At 36.2% G+C, this 23,597-nt stretch overlaps 3 protein-coding genes across 4 annotated transcripts in view; all 3 read right to left on the reverse strand.

Annotated features, from left to right (window-relative positions):
- Window positions 1–5,945: 5,945 nt before the first annotated feature.
- LOC129388406 (uncharacterized) lies at window positions 5,946–14,653 on the reverse strand. The gene is made up of 4 exons (XM_063802678.1): window positions 13,296–14,653; window positions 9,400–9,575; window positions 8,387–8,497; window positions 5,946–6,449 (listed from the first exon to the last, which is right to left on the reverse strand). Exon 1 carries the CDS (start codon window positions 14,651–14,653, stop codon window positions 14,501–14,503), a length of 153 nt encoding a protein of 50 aa, XP_063658748.1. The 3' UTR covers window positions 5,946–6,449; window positions 8,387–8,497; window positions 9,400–9,575; window positions 13,296–14,500.
- Window positions 5,946–21,518, reverse strand: LOC129388405 (uncharacterized). Of its 2 annotated transcripts, XM_063802676.1 has the most exons (5): window positions 21,309–21,518; window positions 13,296–14,696; window positions 9,400–9,575; window positions 8,387–8,497; window positions 5,946–6,449 (listed from the first exon to the last, which is right to left on the reverse strand). In XM_063802676.1, the coding sequence occupies exon 1, from the start codon at window positions 21,516–21,518 to the stop codon at window positions 21,327–21,329; it is 192 nt and encodes a 63-aa protein (XP_063658746.1). In that variant the 3' UTR covers window positions 5,946–6,449; window positions 8,387–8,497; window positions 9,400–9,575; window positions 13,296–14,696; window positions 21,309–21,326. The 2 variants fall into 2 exon arrangements, with proteins under 2 accessions (XP_063658746.1, XP_063658747.1); XM_063802677.1 differs by lacking the exon at window positions 13,296–14,696.
- The window catches only part of MKKS (MKKS centrosomal shuttling protein), a 29,036-nt gene continuing 11,384 nt past the window's right edge, over window positions 5,946–23,597 (reverse strand). Inside the window, exons 2-6 of the mRNA XM_024352036.3 lie at window positions 21,309–21,539; window positions 13,296–14,696; window positions 9,400–9,575; window positions 8,387–8,497; window positions 5,946–6,449 (exon numbers count right to left, since the gene is read on the reverse strand). Coding sequence (XP_024207804.2) covers window positions 6,009–6,449; window positions 8,387–8,497; window positions 9,400–9,575; window positions 13,296–14,280 — 1,713 coding nt within the window. The 5' untranslated portion in view covers window positions 14,281–14,696; window positions 21,309–21,539 and the 3' untranslated portion in view covers window positions 5,946–6,008. The remainder of the gene's footprint in view (window positions 6,450–8,386; window positions 8,498–9,399; window positions 9,576–13,295; window positions 14,697–21,308; window positions 21,540–23,597) is intronic.

Here is a 23,597-nt window from a genome sequence, read left to right on the forward strand (position 1 = left end):
GATGACAAAATTCTAGTGTCTAAAACAGAGAGAATAAGTTTCTGTTATTTTAAGCCACTACTTTTGTGGCAATTGTTATGGCAGCCCTAAAAAACTAATATACCACCCCATTTCATAGACACCATAAGAGTTGAAGGTAGTAAAAACTTAAGGGCAATAGTTTGTTTATTGTTTGAATTCATCATACCACATAGGTGTTTTGCTGCTGCTTGTGAGTGACAAGTCAACAGATGGGTACAAAACTGGATCATTAAGAAGACGTAATGTCTAGCTTGGGGATGTGCGGCTGAACGTTCAGCCCATGAAGAGAGGTTATGCATTTGCTCTAAAGATTACCTGAATATGTATATATCTTTAATGATGCATATGAGAAAATAAATACAAAAATAAAAATGCATATGAGAAAGATAAACTTACTGATAGAAAATGTGGAAGGCATTTCAGAAGCATTTGATTAGTGTACTAGAAATGGAAGGCAATCTATTATATAATCGTCCTCCAGTTGTCACATCCATATACCGCAACCACAGTGTGAAAGTGCTCCTTTTCCTAAACTTTTGCCAACAATAGTTACTATCTTTGCCAATTTAGTAACTGAAAATGGACTCTCCTTTTAAAACTAATATTTTAAAAAATCACTGGGGGTAGATAATATGTAGTCTTTCCATTTCCAGTACACTTGGACCCAGAAATCTGAATTATATTTATTTATCCTGAAGAAATAATCAGGGATATGGGAAAACAATATATACAGTATGTTCACTGCATTGTTGCATATATTAACACAAAAATTTTGAAAACAACCCAAAGGTTTACTAATACCAATTTATTAACTAAATTATGGCATAATCTTTATAACTAAAATTTCTTCAGGCATTAAAAATGATATAATATATTCCATTTACCCTGATGTGATTATTACACATTGTATGCCTGCATCAAAATATCTTATATACCCAATAAATATATACACCTACTAGGTACCCATAAAAGTTAAAAGAAACATGATGTAATAACAGAATGTGTAGAATTCTATATGTGTATGATGCTCATGACATATTAAGTAAAAGGAATAGATTATAAAACAGAACATACTGTATGATCATCTTTTTGGAAAAATCCATGCAGAAAACAAACTGAAAAGATACATAGAAAATGTAAACAGTGATTATCTCTGAAGATAGCAGGAATACACTTGACTTTAGTGTGTGTGTGTCTGTGTGTGTCTGATTCATATTTTCCCAGTTTTCTATTACAACATGTTTAACTTATAAAATTAACAATTAAAAAAAAATCTCGGCCAGGCGCAGTGGCTCACACCTATAATCCCAGCACTTTGGGAAGCCAAGGCGGGCGGATCACCTGAGGTCAGGAGTTCGAGATCAGCCTGACCAACATGGAGAAACTCCATCTCTACTAAAAATACAAAATTAGCCGGGCATGGTGGCACATGCCTGTAATCCCAGCTACTCGGGAGGTGGAGGCAGGAGAATCCTTGAACCCAGGAAGCGGAGGTTGCAGTGAGCTGAGATCGCGCCATTGCACTCCAGCCTGTGCAACAAGAGCGAAACTCCATCTCAAAAAAAAAAAAAAAAAAAAAAAATTCTCCCTGGCTAGATGATCAACTTGTTGAGGCCAGAGACTGTGAACAAATTTCTGTGTTGTTTTTTCCTCTTCTCACCACCAAATACGCTTGACTATCCTATCTGCAAACAGAAAGGGCTCAATTAATACTTCCCAAAATGAAACCACAATACTAGAAACAAAATCAAGATGGCTAAAATAAGATGTTTATTATAAGTATTTTTTCAAAGAGAATTTTTAATAGGAGATTGTCAAGCTGTTTTATTTCCCTCTAAATTCACACTTCATTACAGGTAATATAGTATTCTATGGATTTTAGTGCACCAAGACTAATCGTCTCTCCAACAAACAGCTTCACTTACATTTAGGAATAGTTTTCAGGGATTGCATTCTCTTTCATGAATATTACTATATTCTTAGTAAAGCAGCATATAAATCTACTTATAATCCAAAAGTAGGCTAACATTGGGTTTAGGTGCATCTAAATTCAAATTCTGTAGATGATTGGCAAAAACTTCCATTGTGGGATACAATAGTTACTAAATGGAAGCACTTAGCTACATGAAAAAAGTTATAAAGATATCAGATATTCAAAATTGACTTTTCCTTCAGATTAAGAGATAGCTTTATTTAGACAGCTGAAACAGGGCCTTGTAGGAGATGTTTTGTCTCTTTGACTATTCCCCAAAGATTATCAGGAAGGAATAACCTAACTAATTGTATGTTTTGTCAAGGCCTGCATTGATTTTTTACATGATAATTTTAAATAACCTGCATAATGTATGTGATTGTAAACAACAGTATTTTATTTTGAAGTTATCCAAAGAACTGCTCAACAATATGAACAACAATATGAAAATACATAGTACAATGGCTGATTTATGGTTACTTAAAATTTCTTGTCTACAATGTAAATGCCTAAGTAGCTTTGATAATACAAACCAAATGAGTTCAAGGATACCTATAATAAAAGATATTAATGTGATATAGTTTAAATATCTTGTGTAAAATACTTCACTTACATAAAGTGCTTCAGTCTAACAGTTGATTTACAATGTCTAACATATAAAGACTCTCTAATATGGTACAAATGGAAGAATTAAAGAGTAGGATATCCATAAGACCAAATAAGTATTTGATTAAAAGTTTCCTTTATTTGCTGTAGCTCTCCACTTTTTTCCTTGCTGCTAAAATCCTAATGCCTTTTGATTAATAAGATGATAATTCTGTTGGACTCCTATGGTTCAATAATGTTTAATGTTACATGTCCTGAGAGTCCCACAAAACTACTGAGCAGCTGTCACTGACTTCATTTTCTTCTGCACACTCTCCCTTTCCTTTTCCACAGCTATCACGGTTTCCCATTCTCTCTCCTGAGGTACTTCATAATGCAATATTCAGACCTCAATCTTACTTTAAGTCACAAAACACTGCCTGAGGCTTACCTTAGTTGCTATTTTTACTTATCATTTATTTCTGCCAAAAGGAACTCCTCTAAAATTATTTTCATCAAGAATTTTCATTTCATGTTTTATCATCTAAGTTTGAATGCTAATTTTCTTGAACTATAGAGGAAGGTTTTTTTTTTTTTCTTTTTTTCTATTTCCAGTGTTTTCTGCTAGGGATTATTATAACTTTAGGAAACACAGAGGTATTTATAAATATATTTTAATGAATTCGTGATATATTCAAAATAAGAGCATTGATGTTTCACCAAGGAATGTAATCGAATTGTATGGCAAAGCTAAAAATGATAGAATTTAAAGAGTGGCTATCGTGAAAAGTAGAAGCCCCTCATCTATAAGATCAATTGGAGAGGTTCGCTGTGTCACCCCTTCTTGGATGAACTTGAAAAAATGCAGGATAAGGGCAAGGAGAACCAGGACAATACCCAACTCCTATGTGACACATTGTAAACACATGTGATAAAGAACCCTTCTTTTAGGTTGGGGTGATGATAAAAATGCAAAGGCATGGCATCAAGAATGCTTTTTTCCATTTATGTGACCAAGTTTTCAGTAAATAATTTATTACAAATAAGCTTTTCCTCCTGCCTTTATTAGATAGCTATTGCTGTATAAGAAAGTACATCCCAAATTTGACTTAAAACAACATTTATTATCTCACAGATTTTGTGGGTTAGGAACCAACCTGGGAGTAGCTTAGCTGGCTTTTTTGCTTCAGGGTCTCTCGTGTGGCTCCAGTGGCAGGGCTATACTCAACTCAAGGTTCCACTGGGGAGAACCTGCTTCCAAATTCACTCTTGTGGTTATTGGTACGATTCAGTTCCTTTTGAGCTGTTGGCTAGAAGCCTCCCTCAACCCTTGCTATGTGGGCCTCCCCAGGGGGCAGTTCCCAACATGACAGCTGGCTTCCACTGAGAGAGAAGGCATCAAGAGACAAACTCATCTTTTTACCACCAAATATCAGAAGTGACATCCTGTCCCTTCTGCTGTATTCTATTCATTAGAAGCTAGTCACTAGGTCCCACCTACACCCAGAGAGTGAACTGCCAGGAAGTGAGATTATTGGGAACCATCTTAGAGGCTGCCTACCACATGCAAAATACGTCCCCCCTACTCCTCAGATCCTCAAAAGTTTCACTTTTGCATTACAACATCAGCTCAAAGTTCAGAATCTCATAATTGGAATCAAGTCAGGGTGATATCATACCTGGAATCACCCCAGGCTTCCTTAGGAGGTAGTTCTTCAAGTACAGTTCCTGGAACACAGTTGCTTTCCATCTGTAGACCCATGAAACTAGAGAAAAGTTATCTGCCTTCTACTCACAGCATAAAATTATGGATAAGGCATAACCATAACCATCACCATAACATTCTGTCCACAAAGCTGGGAAACGGGAGACATAAAGGAGTCACTAAGTCTAGCCCATGCTCAAGGGGAGGAAATTATGCAAGGTCTGAAACTAGGAGGTGGGGCCACCTTAGAGGCTGCCTACCACACTGCCCTTCTATTTGATTCTAATAATAAAAGGAGTAAAACTTTTGATAAATATTTTATGAGACTTCAGGTGGGGCTGATATCTAACATATATGGATGGCATTGCTGCTTGTATTGCTAGTTTTTTCCTTTGGCTCAGAGTAAAAATTCTTTTTGATTACAAGAATATCAGAGGAAATTGTTTAACAATTCTATTTCTCTTTATCATGGCTATAGATCTGATCATTGACTATTAGGTTGGTTTGTTTCCCAAAAATTTCCAAAATATTTTCCTAAAGTTTAATACAACATTTGTTATAGCTCCATGCTTATTCATGTGGCTGCCTTCTATATTTCTTCTTCAATTTATCAATACATCTTATATTTGCATAAAATTCAAACTACATCCCTTGGTGAAACATAATGTCTCTACTTTGAACATGGAAGATTTTCTACTTTCTTTTTCATACTATTGACTAGAGAAATAACTTCCCCTTCCTTTATGCTGCTTTCTGAAGTCCTGCTAGAATACTCCTTATTGTCCTTCCTTTTTCTATCAGTCTATGGTTCTCAACCAACAACAGTTTTGCTCTTCGGGGGACATTCGGCAATGTCTGGAAACATTTTTGGTTGTCACAACAGGAGAGTGCTACTGGCATCTAGTGTGCAGAGGCCAGGGATGCTGCTAAATAAGCTGTAATGCACAGGGCAGCCTCCGTACAACAAAGAATTATGGGGCCCAGAATGTCAATAATGCCAAGGTTGAGAAACCCCAGTGTAAAACAAACCAGTCCTTCTTCCCGCTTTAAAAATGAAGACATTACAATGTTGCTTTAGCCTTGGTTACTATATAAATCTACTTTTTCCCCCCAAAAGCAAACATTTCCCCAAAATAACAAAAATGTGGAGTTGTGATATAAACTAGAAATTGCAGGCAAACCAGGTTCTACTCAATTACCTAACCACTGAAGAATATAGCTTGAGATAAAGGGCATGGAGAAAAGTGAAATTTTACTAAATGTGCAGTTTGAATACTTCTTTTGATTGAGCAATATATACTGAATGTTTTGTGACACTTTGAGATCTAGTTTTATACTTTAAGCATATGTAATTACTGCTAACTGGAAAATATCTAATATATGTATATCCAAACTAGAGCATGGATTAGCAGTCTTTTTTATTTGTTTGCTCTCAAAATGATGCCGACATAACAAAAATTTAGAACAATGTACAGCAGCCACTATAGAATCCCTAAGATAACTATAATATTTTTAAATAAATAATGCTTCATATTTTTATTGTTTCATGGCATTTCCATTCACGAATCACCTTTTTTCCTAAATAAGTGTATCTATAATTTTATGAGTCATTTGTCCAAATATGTAGAACAGGGCTTTGGGAGAAAACAAATACACTCACAATTTTTCTCAATTGCCAACAGACTAGTTTATTTGTTTCTCTTGTAATACGAACATGCTATTCTCTTAGTTTTTATCTTCAATAACATATGAAAGATCCAAAATCAAATTGGCTGTCTCTATAGCCACCTGTAGGCCACTAAGCTTTGCAGTCAAACAGTCCAAGATCAGGTTGCTGGCTGAGCCCACAGCTTCATGTGGAAGGCAGCTTTGTGGCACAAATGGATGACGTGTGCTTCTTAAGAAAGACCAGTTGAGTTCTTCCTGGCTATTGTATAATCCACAGCCACACTGTGAAAGCAAATCTGGCCAGTTAGCAACACAGGGAGAATCTGCCTGAACTGACCAAAGGTGTCCATACTTCATGTCAGTGAGAATGTCACCTCCATCATGTTCTAAAGAGCCAACAACAGATTCTAGGGCACTGCAAAATGCTTCAGCAATTAATTGAAGTTCTGTTTGAGTACATTCATCATCTTTGAGAATGCTTTCTGGGTCGTTGTGAGTCTAAAGAGTAATAAAAACATTGAAAACACATACAAAGCAATTAATATAAAATGTTTCAGAAAAATAAGATACTGAAATCAAAATCTTATTCCTAAAGTAATTACTTACTTTCATTTAATTTGGGGTCTGGCACAATGCTAATGGGCTTGTATGGGTCAGCCGGCCGGGTTGCAAACCCTTAACTAGGTTGGTTATAGTAAAAATGTATTAAAAATGTATATACTACCAGTCAGGTTACCAGAATGAGTGAATCAGAATAACCCCACCATCAGCTTATTCTGAATGAGGCTTGGTAGTGCCTCCTTAATACATGAAGGACTAGGCATAATACATGTATTACAGGTTTTTCTGCACACAGGAGGAAGTTCCTGAAGACTGATGTCCCAAATAGAGTACTTATTTATCTCTGCAAAATGTTTGAGATTTGCTTAAAATGGGAATGCACATATTTTTATTTGGAAATCATGATGTAAATTTTCATATCAATGTTTTAAAAATGAATATTCTTCTCTTTAAATTAATGAAAAGGTAATAAGACCTTAAACAGTCTTCTGGTTCCACTATTTAAAAATGTTTATCCTAGAAATTCCATGATAAAAAGAAAAATTAATATATAGCCATGCACCACATACCAACACTTCAGTCAATGACAGACCGCATATACAACAGTGGTCCCGTAAGATTATAAGGCCATATTTTTACCAACCTTTTCTGTGTTTTGATATGTTTAGATACACAAATACCATTGTGTTACAATTACCTACAGTATTCAGTACAGTAATATGCTGTAAGGGTTTGTAGCCTAGGAGCCATAGGCTATACCACATAGCTTAGGAGTGTGGTAGGCTCTACCATGTAGGTTTGTGCAAGTACACTCTATATTGTTTGCACAACAATATTGCCTAATGATGCATTTCTCAGAATATATCTTTGTTAAGCAACATGTCTGTATTAGCAAACTAATAACTGAATGATGGGTTAAAAAATCCATATCTTAACTGCTTAAAAACAGTGACTACTTTCCTACTCAAGACACCTCCTTCCTCTAAAAAACTTTCTCTAGTTTACTCAATTCCATTTCAGAATACATTATTGTCCATTCAGCACCAATAGATTGGCACAAATTTTGTTTTCCATAATGTATATTCTGATAACTTTTCATGAATGTGCTTTATCTTCAAAGAGATTCTAAGTTATTTGGGGAAGGACAGGGCATGTTTACCCAATGAATCGATTGCTAATATCTGGAAAACACCTATACCTTTTTCTATCCATTTTCAAACAAAGTAGGCCAGTACTTATGAAATAATCAGAACAACAATGCACTAAACTTATCTGAGAGCTGTCAGGAAATGGAGTTTCCTAGACTAATCAAAAAATTCTATTTAGTATAATTAATAAATAACATACGTAAATACTAATTTTAAAATTATAATAGAATCTAATATGTGAACTGCTTAAATAAATGAAACTTTTCTTGATGCTCTAGAAGATACTGAAGTATTCTGTAGAAACTTGGCCCTTTTGTTTGTGAACATCAATTATTACTGTATTGCAGCAGTTGAGATCTCTAAGAGAACTCCCAATAACAGAATGCTAGCTTCAACATGAAGAACATGTAGACAATACTCAAAGAACGTGATCGCTTGCTAAAATATTTTTATAATAATCATTGTAATAAGGATATTACCTTATATTTACCTTGTTATTTTCCTCAAGTGTTTTTGATTATGTATTTTATTTAGACTACTGAAAAATTCAGTGTTAAAGGCTACAAGTTTACCTATATAACAAACCTATACATGCACCCCTGAACCTAAAAGTTAAAACTAACAAACAAACAAAAAGACTATAGGTTATTATGATTTTGGCTTATTATCTCAGAAAACAAAAGTTGCTGAGAATTCAGGTAATCCAAAGAGGATTATCTTACATACCTTGTGTCTGATATATGCAGCCAAATGAGTTTCAGTACAGCCACCTCCCAACAAAGCCCATGGTTCCTTGAGTGTTAACTGCAGGACATGCAGTGCCGTCTGACACGTGAGCTAAGAAAAAACCCAAATCATCAGAATCAGACGTTCACATCATATACACACACAAAAAATCATGCTCTCAAAGCATCATAGTGAATACAGAGAGTGTGATTTTAATTACAAAAGAACAAAACTTGTGTCGTGCCAAGGTTGTCATGTGATTAATACATTCTGAATAGGAAGGTTTAGAGATTAAGGGAAGATACTTCAGTCAGAAGTTTGTTTTCACGGAGCCAGATTAGTATTTTCTTTCATATACACTTAGCTCTTCAAATTGAGATGAATATATGGCCTCAAAATATCTGGGTCAACAAGGTTTGCTGGCACTTCCACTAAAAAAAATTATTTCAGTCTAAATAATAAATTTATTTTGAATGGATTTGGAAATAATACAGTTACATCCCAGCAATAATAAATAAAAAATCACACAGACCTTTAACATCTACTAAGGATATATCCTTGAGCATACATGAATCTTTAAAACTTGTGACCAATCCCATAGATTATCATTTCCCTTGTATAAAAGTTGCATGTATTATTGCTGGCAGAGAACAGGAAACTCTGCTAGGAAGTGGATGATGGGTATTGACTGGGGAACTCATTTTTCCAAGTGAATTATTCATACACATTACCATCAAAGACTACACAATTCAAGTTAATTTCTTAGAAAAGTTCACATGTCAAGGGCCTTTTAGGTTTCTAGTAAATAGTAGAAATAATAAATGGCAACACATGCCAAATTTATTATAATGCCACAGGCATTTAAATTAGCTTACTTGTGACTTTGCATCAATCATTTTAATTTTTGCTTTCTATACTACCTAGGGAAGCTACGAAAAAAAAATCATAATAACTATTGAGTGACTAATTCCTCCCTCAGCCCCTGCATATGGAATTCAAAGTTCATTACCTACCTTCAGCTCATCCCAGGCAGTGTCATTTCTGTTGCAGAGAAGCAAGCTGCAGATTGTTGCTTCATTAGGAATAAGATGAAAAAAATGTTTGGAGCCAAATTTTGCAGTGCACACATCTTTCACACTTCCATAACTATTAGGACATATTGAGCCTAGGGATCCAATAGGCTGTGTTCCTATTTTTTAAAGATTAGAAAATACAAGATGTATAAGCAAAAGTGGAGCAAACAACCATTTAAAAGTATATTTATTCCTAGCCAACATAAAAGCCCCACAAGCATATAATTTAAAATATGAAATACAGGATAAATAAGATGAATCTTCCTAAATTGCTAAGTTATATTCTGCTATTAAAATGATATACAAATAAAGTAAAGTAGAAGTTATTTTTGTTTCAGATCTCTTTGAAAATCTTTTAGAAGTCATTTTGTACTGTCTTCCCAGAAAAGGGCACATACAATTTTGCATACATTTTCAAGGAATTCAGAAAACCCTCAAAGCCCATTCGGGGTTTAGAGACCCCAAATTAAGAACTTCACTAATTTGGATTAAGGGTGATGTGACAGGCTATTTTTTTTAAAGGCATTATTATTTTCAATTTAAAATAAATGCTGCTATCCAAATAGTTGTGTAGTTGAATTCCTTTGGGATGCTACATAGTGAATATGTAAGAATTATTTTTTTGTCTGGCAACTATTTATAAAATAGCTAACTGAATTATGCCAAAATAAAGTGACATGCTTATTTCACTGCTATTATTTGATATATTAAGTATTTTGTCCTCCTACCTGCACATGTAAAATAGTGAAGTTTTATAAACCACAAGTAAAAATATGAATAAAGAAGTTAGGGTGACTTGAATTTTCCAAATCTCCAAATGTAATGGAAGTTATGTAAGAAAAGAAACCTACATCAAACTCCTACAAGAAACAATACTAAAGTCTAAAGCTATAATTCTGAGCCGTTCACCCCTTTCAGCTAGTTTCCTTTTCTTTCAGACTCACCTTTAAGAGATGGTTTCTTTCAAACTAATGGGGTTTAGTTTGAAAGTCTAAAATGTCAGCTGGGTGTAGTGGCTCATGCCTATAATCCCAGCATTTTAGGAGGCTGAGGCGGGCATCGCCTAAGGTCAGGAGTTCGAGACCAGCCTGGCCAACATGGTGAAACCCCATCTCTACTAAAAATACAAAAACTAGCCGGGCGTGGTGGCAGGTGCTTGTAATCCCAGCTGCTTGGGAGGCTGAGGCAGGAGAATCGCTTGAACCTGGGGGGCAGAGGTTGCAGTGAGCAGTGAGCTGAGATTACGCCACTGCACTCTAGCCTGGGCAACAGAGCGAGACTTTGTCTCAAAAAAAAAAAAAAAAAAAAAAGCTAAAATGTCTAAAAACACTTCCATCTCAAAAAATTTATAGAATATAATCACTAAACAATTTCACTTATTTGAATATTGTTTACTTCTGAAATACTCAAGAATAACGAATACTTTAAAAAAGTGATCTAAGTAAAAAACCCAAAATCTTATAGTATAATTTCTTTCACATGGTGGGAACAACAGATTCTGCATGAGAAGACCGGCTCTACTGCTTATCAGCCACTGGATGCTGTCACTCATGTCATTTAACTTTTCTGCCTCCCTCACATGAGAGGCAAGTGGGGATAATAATGCATACTTCACAAATAAATCAAACCAAGTCAAATGTTAAAAATGCTCCAGGCCGGGCGTGGTGGTCATGCCTGTAATCCCAGTACTTTGGGAGGCTGAGATGGGTGGATCACCTGAGCTCAGGAGTTCAGGACCAGCCTGACCAATATGGTGAAACCTGTCTCTACTAAAAATACAAAAAACTAGCCAGGCATGGTGGCGTGTGCCTGTAGTTCCAGCTACTAGGGAGGCTGAGACAGAATTGCTTGAACCCAGGAGGCAGAGGTTGCAGTGAGCCGAGATTGCGCCACTGCACTCCAGCCTGGGCGATAGAGTGAGACTCCACCTTAAAACAAACAAACAAAAACCTCTGTAAGCTGCAATATGCTTCACATGTGGCACCCATCCACAGTAACACCCACTACACAATCTATATCATTAATAAACAGGAATTTTGTTTGAAGGCCTGAAATGAGGTAATGTTAACTTAGATTACCAGGGGAGATAGGTAAGGCCAAAAACATACTTCATCTACCTAAAAGTTTACCTGTGCTATGTGCCTGGTAGTTTTCCCCCTCTTTTCTTTTTTTCTCAAAAGCTCTCTGCTCCCAAGATCCAGGACTAAAGCTATGGCTATTAATGCCATGTTTAGGTATATATTATGGGCTAGTGTGGAAACCCAGCCCCCAGTTACAATATGGTTTCTATGGGAAAATGTTTGGTTTTTCTTCTTTTTTTGATAGGGAATCTTGCTGTCACCAGGCTGGAGTGCAGTGGCGCAATCTCGGTTCACTGCAACCTCCACCTCCTGGGTTCAAGCAATTCTCCTGTCTCAGCCTCCCAAGTAGCTGGGATTACAAGTGCGGCCACCATGCCCAGCTAATTTTTTTGTATTTTTAGTAGAGATAGGGTTTCACCATGTTGGCCAGGATGGTCTCGATCTCCTGACCTTGTGATCCGCTCACCTTGGCCTCCCAAAGTGCTGGGATTACAGGCATGAGCCACTGCCCAGCCCTTTTTGTTTTTTTAGATGTAGTCCTGCTTTGTTGCCCAGGCTGGACTTGAACTCCTTGGCTCAAGTAATCCTCCTGCCTCAACTTCCCAGGTAGCTGGGACTACAGGCATGTACCACACCCAGCTAAAGTGTCCCATATTTTAAAAATGAATCTGGAAGACCCAGTATTTACAAGCTGGAAATTGCCAGATTCATGCAAAGCTAGTAGATATTTAAGGCTATCAGTCTGACTTACCATACCAACAATGAGTTCCAAGGAATTATTTCCATTATTAAGAAACTCTACTTTTGACAGTCATTTGAGTCTTACCAAGGTAGGGCAATAACCCAGAGATATTATGTATTCAACACTTGGCATACATAGGGCTCCTTTTTGATAATTTATACTAAGACTTTTATTAAATAAACTTTAACAATGGTTTAAGTCTATAAAAATTGGAAACAATGCAGACTAAATGATCATCTTTCTGATAGACTGTCAAAGCAGTTAAAGGATACTGAAAAGTAGCTCAAATCAGGAACTCTTCAGCTTGTCATTTTTCTTTGGCTCTAACAGTACTTATATCTGCTTTTAATTTGCTGAGTTTGTAAAATACAGTGAATTTTTTGCCTATTTTAGTTCTGTATATTACCAAATATATTTCGGTCAATTCAACAAACACTTTAGAACACCCACAGTGGGCCAGGCCTATAATAGGTGCTGAAAGTAAAAGATGATCTTGGTTCTCAAGGTCAGGTGGGAACAGTTTTGATATAGGTAAAACATAGGTACATGTACATCCCCCTCCCATTAGAAACAACTACTTAAGGAGAAGTACAGAAGTTTGTTGGAATTATGATAAAGTGAAGAAAAAGGGTCATTCTAGTTACAAAATTACTTTCTAAATATAACATGATTTAAAAGTTTTGTCAATTGAGGCTGAAGAATTTTGTGTAAAGTATGAAAGACCTTAGGATTATGGGGATGTTAGACTTCTCAATAACCTGTAAAATATTTGGGGGTTAGATGATATAGTACATTAGGGGGCTGAAAATACATAGAAAATGGCTATAATCACTGCATTTTTAGTATGTGAACAATACAGGATCTTTTCCAGAAAACTTTGCTGCCAGAAATGGTACTGACACATGCTGGGTCAATTTTTCAAGATGTTAACAGTGACACAAACCAAAAATATCTCTGCTCAAGAAAGTGTGATTTATTAACTGTAAGAGGCAAAAGCCAAGAGTGATTTTTACCTGTCATTTTAGTCAGGGGTTCCATCAGAGTCACTCCAATTCTGTCTATGGCAATAATACGATGCATATTGAGAAACTGCTTCAAAGATGGATGTATAACTTTTTGGCACAGGACAAGATCTACGTGGTCACTGATTAGCTGCCTTCCTAGGTTAAGCAGCTGGTCCAAGACTGCATTTTCAAGAGAAACCCCATAACTGACCACCACAGTTCCTTCTCCAGTGTCAGAAATGTCTCCGGATAAAGTTGTACAAAAGAGTGCCACCTTGAGGGCAGTTGATTTTTTGATAGGTAATAGCCTCATTAATTGAACTTCTGACATTTCAATGAGTATCCCAGGTAATACAGTGGAATCTATAACTCTTTGACCTTTTAAAGGTACAATTAAACTCTTTCCTAAAATGATGTGGCCTTCAGCATTTTCTGGAATTGTAAGCAAAAAGGCTCTCAGGATCAAAGCACTGACATGCTCTGTTTCCTTTCTGGTGAGCATACAGGCAGGTTTACTTGTTAATATACTACGCACCAAACAAAGGAGGATGTGAGTACTACTAAAGTCCACTGGGATTCGACAACCACAGGTCTCAGACTTGAGATAACTGATGCAAAGACTCAAAAGATGTTTATTTAATCTAATGACAGTGGTGGGTGTCAAGCCTAATCTCTGAACATTTTCAATCAGGTTGCAGCAAAGAATGGCTGTGAATAAGCCACAATCACTGAAGCTTGACACATGATTCTGTATGGAGGTTGTCAGGATCTTTAAAATGGGATGTGTGACCAAAAGGTGACTGAGCAGAGCTGAGGACTGTGAGGTTGTACACACGTAACCTCCAAAGCCATTGTGCAGCTGCTTCAGCCTACCTGAAGGGCCATAGCATGATGTTACAATTCTTTTCAAGACAGAAAGTGTGGTCCTGACTCTCTCAGTTGTCAGTGGTTCACTCTTACACAATGATGGCTTCTTAGCTTCCAAACGAGACATCTTACTTCAGGTGGTAACTAGTGAAGACCGTTTTTATTTTGTAAACCACATTTTTCTATTTATTGCATTATCACGTTTTAACATTAAAAATTATTCTTTAGGAATTAAAGTATGAATATGCAGCATTGTGGCTATAAAATCAAAAAGTTCAATGTTTATGAAGCTAATCAGCATAGAATGATTTAATGACAAATTTGTAATTCCAAATATTTATTTTACTTCACTCTTCAATACTCTTTTGTTTGCTTTGAGACTGAAATTTTACAGACTGCTTTGCAGACCTCTGCAAAAAGTATGTTCCAAGATGGACACCTATGAAAGATATCCCAGCTACAAGAAGCCAGTTCTTTCTAATCCAACTGGTATTTTTCATCTCTTCTTTCGATATGAAGCTCAGATTCAAAGCTGCTTCTTACCTAATAAATAATAAAAAAAAAATTTTAGAGAAATACTTCCCAAGCATTTTGTAGACTGCAGTTTAATAATTTATTCTAATGCTCTGCTGCCTTTTTAGAAAAAGGAACTACTAACTGGCACAAACGTCCAGAAAATGAGAAAGGTAGACCAACTTTGACTTAAAATTCCTTTATTCTTCAATAAATCCCCTCTACAAGAAAAAGTGCTTGTATTCCAGTGATTCTGTAAGGCACAACAACATGGCTAGAAAGCTTACAGCACAGTTATTTGAATATGGCATGCTTCTAGGAGAGAAATGCTACAATATAAAACAGAGAATTAGGTCTCTGAGCCTTTTTTTTTTTTTTTTTTGAGATGGAGTTTCGCTCTTGTTGCCCAGGCTGGAGTGCAATGGCGTGATCTTGGCTCACCACAACCTCAGCCTCCTGGGTTCAAGCAATTCTCCTGCCTCACCCTCCTCAGTGGCAGGGATTACAGGCATGCGCCACCATGCCCAGCTAATTTTGTACTTTTAGTAGAGATGGGGTTTCTCCATGTTTGTCAGGTTGGTCTCGAACTCCTGACCTCAGGTGATCTGCCCACCTCTGCCTCCCAAAGTGCTGGGATTACAAGCGTGAGCCACTGTGCCCGGCAAGTCTCTGAGTCTTAAAAGAAGTCCCAAATATCTTTATTCTCCAACATGAAGATTTAATATTATGTATTTATCTATAATTGTGGTTTGCTTGGAAACTTTAGGTTTGAACAGAAGTGCATTTATATCAAGTCATGTTTGTAAATAATTATAAAAACAAGATAGCTGTTGGCATGTCTACTGCAGGAACTCACTAATGTATAGTCTATATTTAGCTGAATAATTCTGCACAACACATTGTACCAAAAAACAAACCATGTTTTAAACACCTGGCTAAAGTCAGAGCTAATTTTCTATCATTTTACGTTATCAGTCAATGATTTTCAGCTTTGGAAATCCTAGTCAACGGATCCTCCCCAAAGCACTGGTTAATGACAGTACATGCAAAAACCAAGGGATATGCTGGATAACAACAACAATAAAAATAGGATTTGAGTTGCAATTCAATTTCAAAGTCTAAATACCATAAAATGTTATATATCAAAAGGACATGTAGAAATACAATTCTAGTTTCCTTAACAAGGTAGTGTCCTTGCTAAAAAAAAAGTGTGCCTTGAGGCATAAATTCCTGACACATTAATAATAATGTGTGAAAAGAATAAAAACGTTAGATCATAGATCTTATCTGTTGAGGCCGGGTGTTTTAAAGGTATATTATTCGTTAGTATTTCCAGGAATATGCTGAGTACGGTAGTGTCCAGGAGAGCATTTAGCATAAATGAAACAAATCTATTTAGCTAAAGTACTTTCTAAAAGTAGGCTACAGCATAGTATGGTGATCAGACCAAAACCTTGATTTGAAGATGTGCAAAGAGGTGGGCAGAACAAGGGAATGTTATGCAAATGTTATTTTGGTTACCATTCCCAATTTAGCTAAAGGGCTGTAACCATGGCAACTGGGCCCAAATAAAGGGCAATGATGGTCAGCTTTCTTCCTGTGGTGATAAAGCTATTGTCAACTTTTGTATGGCATGAGGAGGGAAAGAAAAATCTGTTTATTGATGCCAGGAACAGCCAAGGTACTTAAATATCTCAATGGCTATTACAGATTCAGCAAAATCTGAGAAATACATTTAAATGAAACCTCATAAAGTGACTTCTATATGTTAATTTGCACGTTAAAACTTACATACACACCCCACAATAAAAACTATGATTAAGAAAATCGTTTTTCTAGTTAGAACATTTTCAATACTTAATAGTGTCATGTAACTTTTCAAAAACAGAATGCCATGTTGGCACCTCTGTCAGTCTTACAGTAGTGAGACAAGTACACACATCTTTTGGCTAGTATTTCATTAAAATGACAAAGAAATCACTGAAAGTGGTAGTGACTCCCAAATCATTTTAAAGATGCCAAAACTTGCTGATCTGTGGTCACAGGTCTAGACCTGAACGAAAGAAGGTACAAGAAAGAGAAAAGAGAAAAAAAAACCAAACCACTGGGGCTGGTTTATAGAACATGTTTGGAAGTATCAGTTCAGCTCTATTAAAACTCTTTCTTCCTAAACAAGGTGCTCCATAATTCCAAGAGTTACCATCAGACGAATGGTCCTGACTATTCTTGGATGCACGGGCTTGGCAGATGGGTTTTTGTTGTTGTTGTTGCAGTGATGGATAACTTAATTAAAATAACAGTAAAACTTGCATGACTTCTTCTAAATTAAGAGGTGCACTATAAAATATGATTTAAACAAAATACAAACAGGTAAAAGTTTTTCCTAAAAGCAAATGGAGTTCTTTGGCAAAAAGAATGATTATAGGTATGAGGTAAGAAATACACAAGGTAAGCTGGGGTCCTTTTCTGCCAAAAAGTAAGGATGTTATTAAAGACTACGTGGGTCATATCACAAGGACAAAGGAAAAACAACAACAGGAGTCAACTTGGAAAGGATCCAAAATGGGACAACTTTAGCATTAAAAAAAAACATGGCGACTGCAACAGATTCATATAACTGAAATAAATGCAAACCCACAGGTTCGTACTAACACCAAAAACAAAAACCCTAAGTGGCTTGAGCACTCATTATTATAAAAACCAATAAAGGGAATTACAGGGATAAAACATTAATCTTGCTTTCCTTGTATAAATGCATTTTGGGGTAACTGAATAGTTGACGATGGAAAGTTGTTCCAGCTAATAAATGGAGAAGGAATGATAGAATTTGAGCAGCATCATTTGGCAACCCCTAATGAAATAGTGCATTAGACCCATATATGGTGGTTGGTAAATTAAGCCTATGGACCATATCCAGACTGCTGCCTGTTTTTGTAAATGAAGTTTTATTGGAAAGCAGCCATGCTCATTAATTTGTGTACTGTGTATGAGTGCTTTTACACTACAACAGAAAGCTGAAGGGTTGGTATAGACACTATATGATCTGCAAAGCCTAAAATATTTACTATCTGATCTTTTATAGAAAAAAAGTTTGCCAATTTCTAGGTTACAGCAATGATAATGAATAGTCGCTAATAATTATTAAGTAAAAGATCACCTGGCCAACATGGTGAAACCCTGTCTCTACTAAAAAAATACAAAAAACTAGTCAGGTGTGGTGGTGGGTGCCTGTAATCCCAGTTACTCGGGAGGTTGAAGCAGGAGAATCACTTCAACCCAGAAGGCAGAGGTTGCAGTGAGCCGACATCACCCAACTGCAGCCTGGGTGACAGAGTGAGACTCCATCTTAAAAAAAAAAAAAAAAAAAAAAAATCAAAGGGGAACTTTATAATGGAAAGAAACACTGCTAACTTGCCTGTTAGTCTTAGCAACACTGGCTAGACGCAGTGGCTCTTGCCTGTAATCCCATCACTTTGGGAGGCCAAGGCAGGAGGATTGCTTGAGGCCAGAAATTTGAGACCAGCCTGGGCAACACAGCAAGACCCTGGTTCTAAAAATATTTTAGAACTTAGCCAGGTGTGGTGGCGGATGCTTACAGTCCCAGCTACTTGGGATGCTGAGGCTGGAGGATGGCCTGTGCCCAAGAGTTTGAGGCTGCAGTGAGCTATGATATGCTACTGCACTGTAGCCTGGGTGACAAATCAAGGCCTGTGCCCAAGAGTTTGAGGCTGCAGTGAGCTATGATATGCTACTGCACTGTAGCCTGGGTGACAAATCAAGACCCTTCTCTCTAAAAAAAAAAATCAACATCATCATCAAAAGTGGATCAGACAATATATATGAAACAACATGATTACCTAGGATCTATTCCACAGTACCATCCACGAAGTATTCTTGTTCAAAAACTAAATTAAAAAAACAAATGAAAGTAGCCTCTTGATATAATTACGAGATTACAGGAAATAGGGGAGAGAAACAGGAAATTGTTAAATGACAAGATGAGGAAGCAATCAGCCAAACTGAGAATGTGGGAAATTTTTTAAAAGGCAGATTTAGGAGGGGAATTGAAAAGAGATATTATCTATCAAATGCAATACGTAGACCTTGTTTGGATCCTGATTCCAACAAACCACCTGAAAAGAGTTTTATAGACAAATTCAGAAATATAAACATGGCCTTGGGTATCAAATTGTAGGTAAAGAGTCACTGTTAAGTTTTTCTAGGTGATAATGCAAATGTGTTTGTGTATGCGTGTTTATTCTTACTGTTAAAGACACATACTAAAGGACTACATAGTGGAGCTTAAGATTTGATTTAAAATATTCTAGCAGTTCAAAAAACAGAGGAAAAGATGGATAAAAGAAGACTGGCAAAACGCTGTTAACTATTAAAGCTGGTTGTGGCGAAATGCCCTTAACTATTAAAGCTGGTTGTGGCAAAAGGCCATTAACTATTAAAGCCAGTTGATGGATACTTGAGGGCTCAATATAGTATCCTCTCTTTATCTTGAGGCATGTATGTAATTTTCCATAATGAAAATAAGAATAGAAAATAAGAGACAAATAAATGCATTCTTTTGATGTACTTCAAATATTCAGAATTTGTGTTTAACTTACTCTAAATCCGGCTCTAACTTTTGCTTACTAAAAGCCTGTTTAAATATCTGCTTCTGCTTGCTTGACTGGAAATGTTAGCCTCTAAAACTTTTAACTATCGCTGCACTGGCATCTAAAATCTCTTACTACATTCACCTAACATTTTAGAGATTCTTTTCTCAGCTCTATTTTTCCTCCAAGAGTATTTCTTTTTGCATGAGAAGAAACTACTTAATTTTCTTCCTCCGAAGTTTGGCCATACCTGGCCTCCAAACTGTTAAGACATCTTTTTGTTCTTTACTTCTTGTCATAAGTACAATATACATACATAATATAATGGTCTTACTAGTCTGAAAGACTATATATATAAAAATCCAGCACCTAATAAATTCTCTAACTCCCTGCTTATATATATTAAAACTCTTCCTATAAATACAAATTTTATATAGAATGTCCTAAAGTTACTCTTTTAAGTTGTTAAGCTTCTATGTTACTACCTGGCTTTTATATTTAATAATTGTCTAATATATTAAGCTATGCTCTTCCACTTCTGCTTATGAACATTTAAAAGTAAAATCTTGATTTAAAATATTGTTGAAAGCAGTAATTATACCAAAAGTCAAAATCTCAGACCAAGGCTTATAAATAAGGAAAATCTTACTGAGGTTCTTCTTCCATAAAGAGCAGAACCTTACACTCATCTATCTTATAACAAAACTTAGAGCATATTATTCACCTCAAGGTTAAAAAGTAAATTACAATAGAAAATGCTTTACAATTACAGGGTCACAGTTCTTTATCTGAAACTCCTTGGGCCAGATGAGTTTCATAATTCAGAATTTCTTAGATTTTATAAATACAATATAGTGTATGTAACATCCGTAATCAATATAATCATAATATAGTATAACGCTATATTATAGTAAATCAAACGTGACAAATGCCAATAAAATTTCTGCAGTGAAACTCAATTTTCATATTAAGTGGAATAAAAACAGTGGCCTCCCCCATTTATCTATGAGGGATATGTTCCAAGACCACCCAGTGGATGCCTGAAACTACATATAGCACTAAACCCTATATATACTATGTTTTCTTCTTGTACATACATACCTATGATAAAGTTCAATTTATAAATTAGGCACAATACTCTTGTGCTTTGGGTACATTGTGAAGTAAAGTAACGGTTACCTGAACATAAGCGCAGAGATACCACCACAGTTGATCTAACCCAGAGTGCTGCTAAGTGACTAATGAGCAGGCAGACAGACAAGGGAATGACTCACATCCTGCATGGATGAAGTAGAATATCCCAGGATTTCATCATGCTACTCAGAAAGGTGCATAATTTAAAATTTATGAATTGTTTATTTCTGGAATTTTCTATTTAATATTTTCAGACTAGGGTTGACTGCAGGTAACTGAAACTGCAGAAAGCCAAACTGCGGATAAAGCGAGACAACTGCACTGCAAATTGCCTCATGTCAGTTAAGATCAAGTTTTGCTGCCAAAGGAGTGAGGATAAAATGTTTTGGTTTTGAGAACTTTTTGAATTTTGGAATTATGGATAAGGGACTATAGACCTAAATTATATAACTTCATCCTCTTTATTTCAGTGACTCTCAAAAGTAACAAATTATGGTCAAGCTAAAATAGTTGATGTTAAGAAATGAATACAATTAGTTTTGTATTGTTAAAAAAAAAGAACACTAATAGAAGAAAATAATCTTGTATAAATTTGGACTTTTGTGATATGTAATGGTAAGGAGTCAGGGGCTCCTTTGCACACATTCATGATCCTGGTGATGCTGCTAGCAAAAGTGCTCTTTCCCTTTGCATTCAATTGACTGCCAGGCAAGTGTCAAATGTCTCTGCACAATGAACTTTTCTAGAAACAACTGCAGAATAGTATTTTGCCAGTGGGTCATAATAAAAACAACAGGTAACGTACCAATTTAGGCTTTTCCTTGCCAGAGATCTAAAAGATTGAGTTTCCCATTGTTGGAATGTGCCATATGATTAACCAACCAGATTAAATGGAACTTACCTGAAGATTGCAAGCCTGCTACTTCCCCTGGATTTGGCTCTTCTGAAGATTTGAAAGTCCCAGACTATCTTGCTCAGGAATGTCGTCGTTTTTAGGTATTTGGAAAACAGGGCTGCTTTTGATTCTGTACCACCCCAAATGTATGAGCCCAACTAAAGGGACCATAACAACCAAAACTTTGTAGTCTCTCCACAAGTTCTGAAGGCTCATAGTACTTCAGCATCAGTGTACCTAAGAAAAGGTTACAGTTAGAGGAAAAAAACCACTAAAACCCATAACCTCCCTTTAATTACATTTCTAAATCACTACAAGTAGCATGCTGTACTCTAACAAATGCTGACTGTTAAACATTTTAAATTATAATACATTGCAATGTTAATAAACAAAAAGAGACATGTCATTGACCCAAAGGGAGCAGGCAGTCAGCCTTGGGAAACTTACAGAGCAATACTGACTTTTTGGCAACAATTGTAAAGGAGCAACATTACCTGCTGGAAAAGCTATATGAATCTTTGAAAACACACATGCATGGAGTGTTCTTTAAATATATTAATGTTCTCTGAGCCACAATAGAGTAACAGCCTTTTTTTAAATTATATTTTTTAAAAATTATAATTACGGCTGAGGGTGGTGGCTCACGCCTGTATTCCCAGCACTTTGGGAGGCTGAGGCAGGCAGATTGCCTGAGGTCAGGAGTTCGAGACCAGCCTAGCCAACACAGTGAAACATCGTTTCTACTAAAAGTATAAGTATTAGTCGGATATGGTGGCGCATGCCTGTAATCCTAGCTACTCTGGAGGCTGAGTCAGGAGACTCGCTTGAACCTGGGAGGTGGAGGTTGCAGTGAGCCAAGATCATGCCACTGCACTAGGCAACAGAATGAGACTCCATCTCAAAAAAAAAAAAAAAATTACATTTAGTCACAATTTTAACAGAAGAATCAAACGGTAATCCACAAATATGCAGTAAGAATTTAGGTTCTATATTCTGACAGGATGTAGTGATAGTGTTTCAACTGCGATTACAACAGCTGAACATGGATTCCAATTGCAGGAAAAGATTTCTGGCTTGGACGCTACAAATCAGAATGAATGTAATGCCATTTCCACATTTATGTGCAAAACTACTGCATTTTAGAGTGTTTGCCCTGAATCACTAGAAAACCCTAACTTACAGGGTTATCGACCTAGTTTAGACAAAGAAACCGGGGCTAGACAGTTGCCTGGAGTTACAAAGTTAGTTAGCTTTTAAAATATATATATATATATATATATATTTTAAATTTGGAAAGGATGGAAGTAGGGCCCAGAAAGACGCTATGTTTGATGATCTGTTGGGTTTGGGAACTTGAATCTGGACAACCTCTAAAGACTCCTTATACTCTTAATAAGGACTGCTCCACCATCTATGAGACATGCTATGAACTTGGCTCAATTGCATCTCTGAGTTTTAGTACCATGAAATCTCCTAAATTACTTTATTTTTGTCTAAATGCCATTAGAAAAAGGTCTGAAAAGAATTTCTTATTCCCCCTTTTAAGACCAAAACACAATAGTACTGAGTTAAACAGTCTGAACCATCTGTGTTCTGTGTATACATACTAAAAATAATAAAAGATGTTATCTTATAGCTATGAACATGTTATTCTTAGCATTATAAATCATTTCTCCCAAAGGTCTCAATTCATATTTTATAAGGACTTTGTGGCAAAATTTTAATTACTAGACAGAGGAAACACGACCTGCTTTGTAAATGAAAGTATTTTATGGCCTTTTCCTTTTCTAACGTACTGTGGTATACTATATACTTTTTGTAACCTTTAGAGAATACACCTTTTATTGACATGCTTATGTTCCATTTTTAGAGGGAATCAATTACAAATAACTGTATCATAATTAAATTTCATTGTGAAGTCCAAAGGCAAAAGCCTTTGGGAATTTGAGGGTACAATAAAATAACTGGGGGAGGAATTTAGAGTAAGGAGGGAAGAATTCTAGTAAGGGCTACTTACTTATAGGAGGGACAGAGGCTGCACCAAAGGTCAGCTGGCCTGTGTTGATTGACATATGGCATTCTTGTTTGCAAACACCTTAACTAAAGGCCTAGAAGATACTGTTATTTATATCCAGTCTCAATACTTAAGGTGACTTTGGCACCTCTATTCCCCTCAACATGAGGTTATCAAGTTATATTATCTTTTTGTGTGTGTGTGTGAGATAGAGTCTTGCTCTGTCGCCCAAGCTGTAGTGCAGTGGTGCCATCTCAGCTCACTGCAAGCTCCGCCTCCCA

Source organism: Pan troglodytes, chromosome 21 (assembly GCF_028858775.2).
Source record: "Pan troglodytes isolate AG18354 chromosome 21, NHGRI_mPanTro3-v2.0_pri, whole genome shotgun sequence".
In the NCBI taxonomy this organism is placed as follows: domain Eukaryota; kingdom Metazoa; phylum Chordata; class Mammalia; order Primates; family Hominidae; genus Pan; species Pan troglodytes.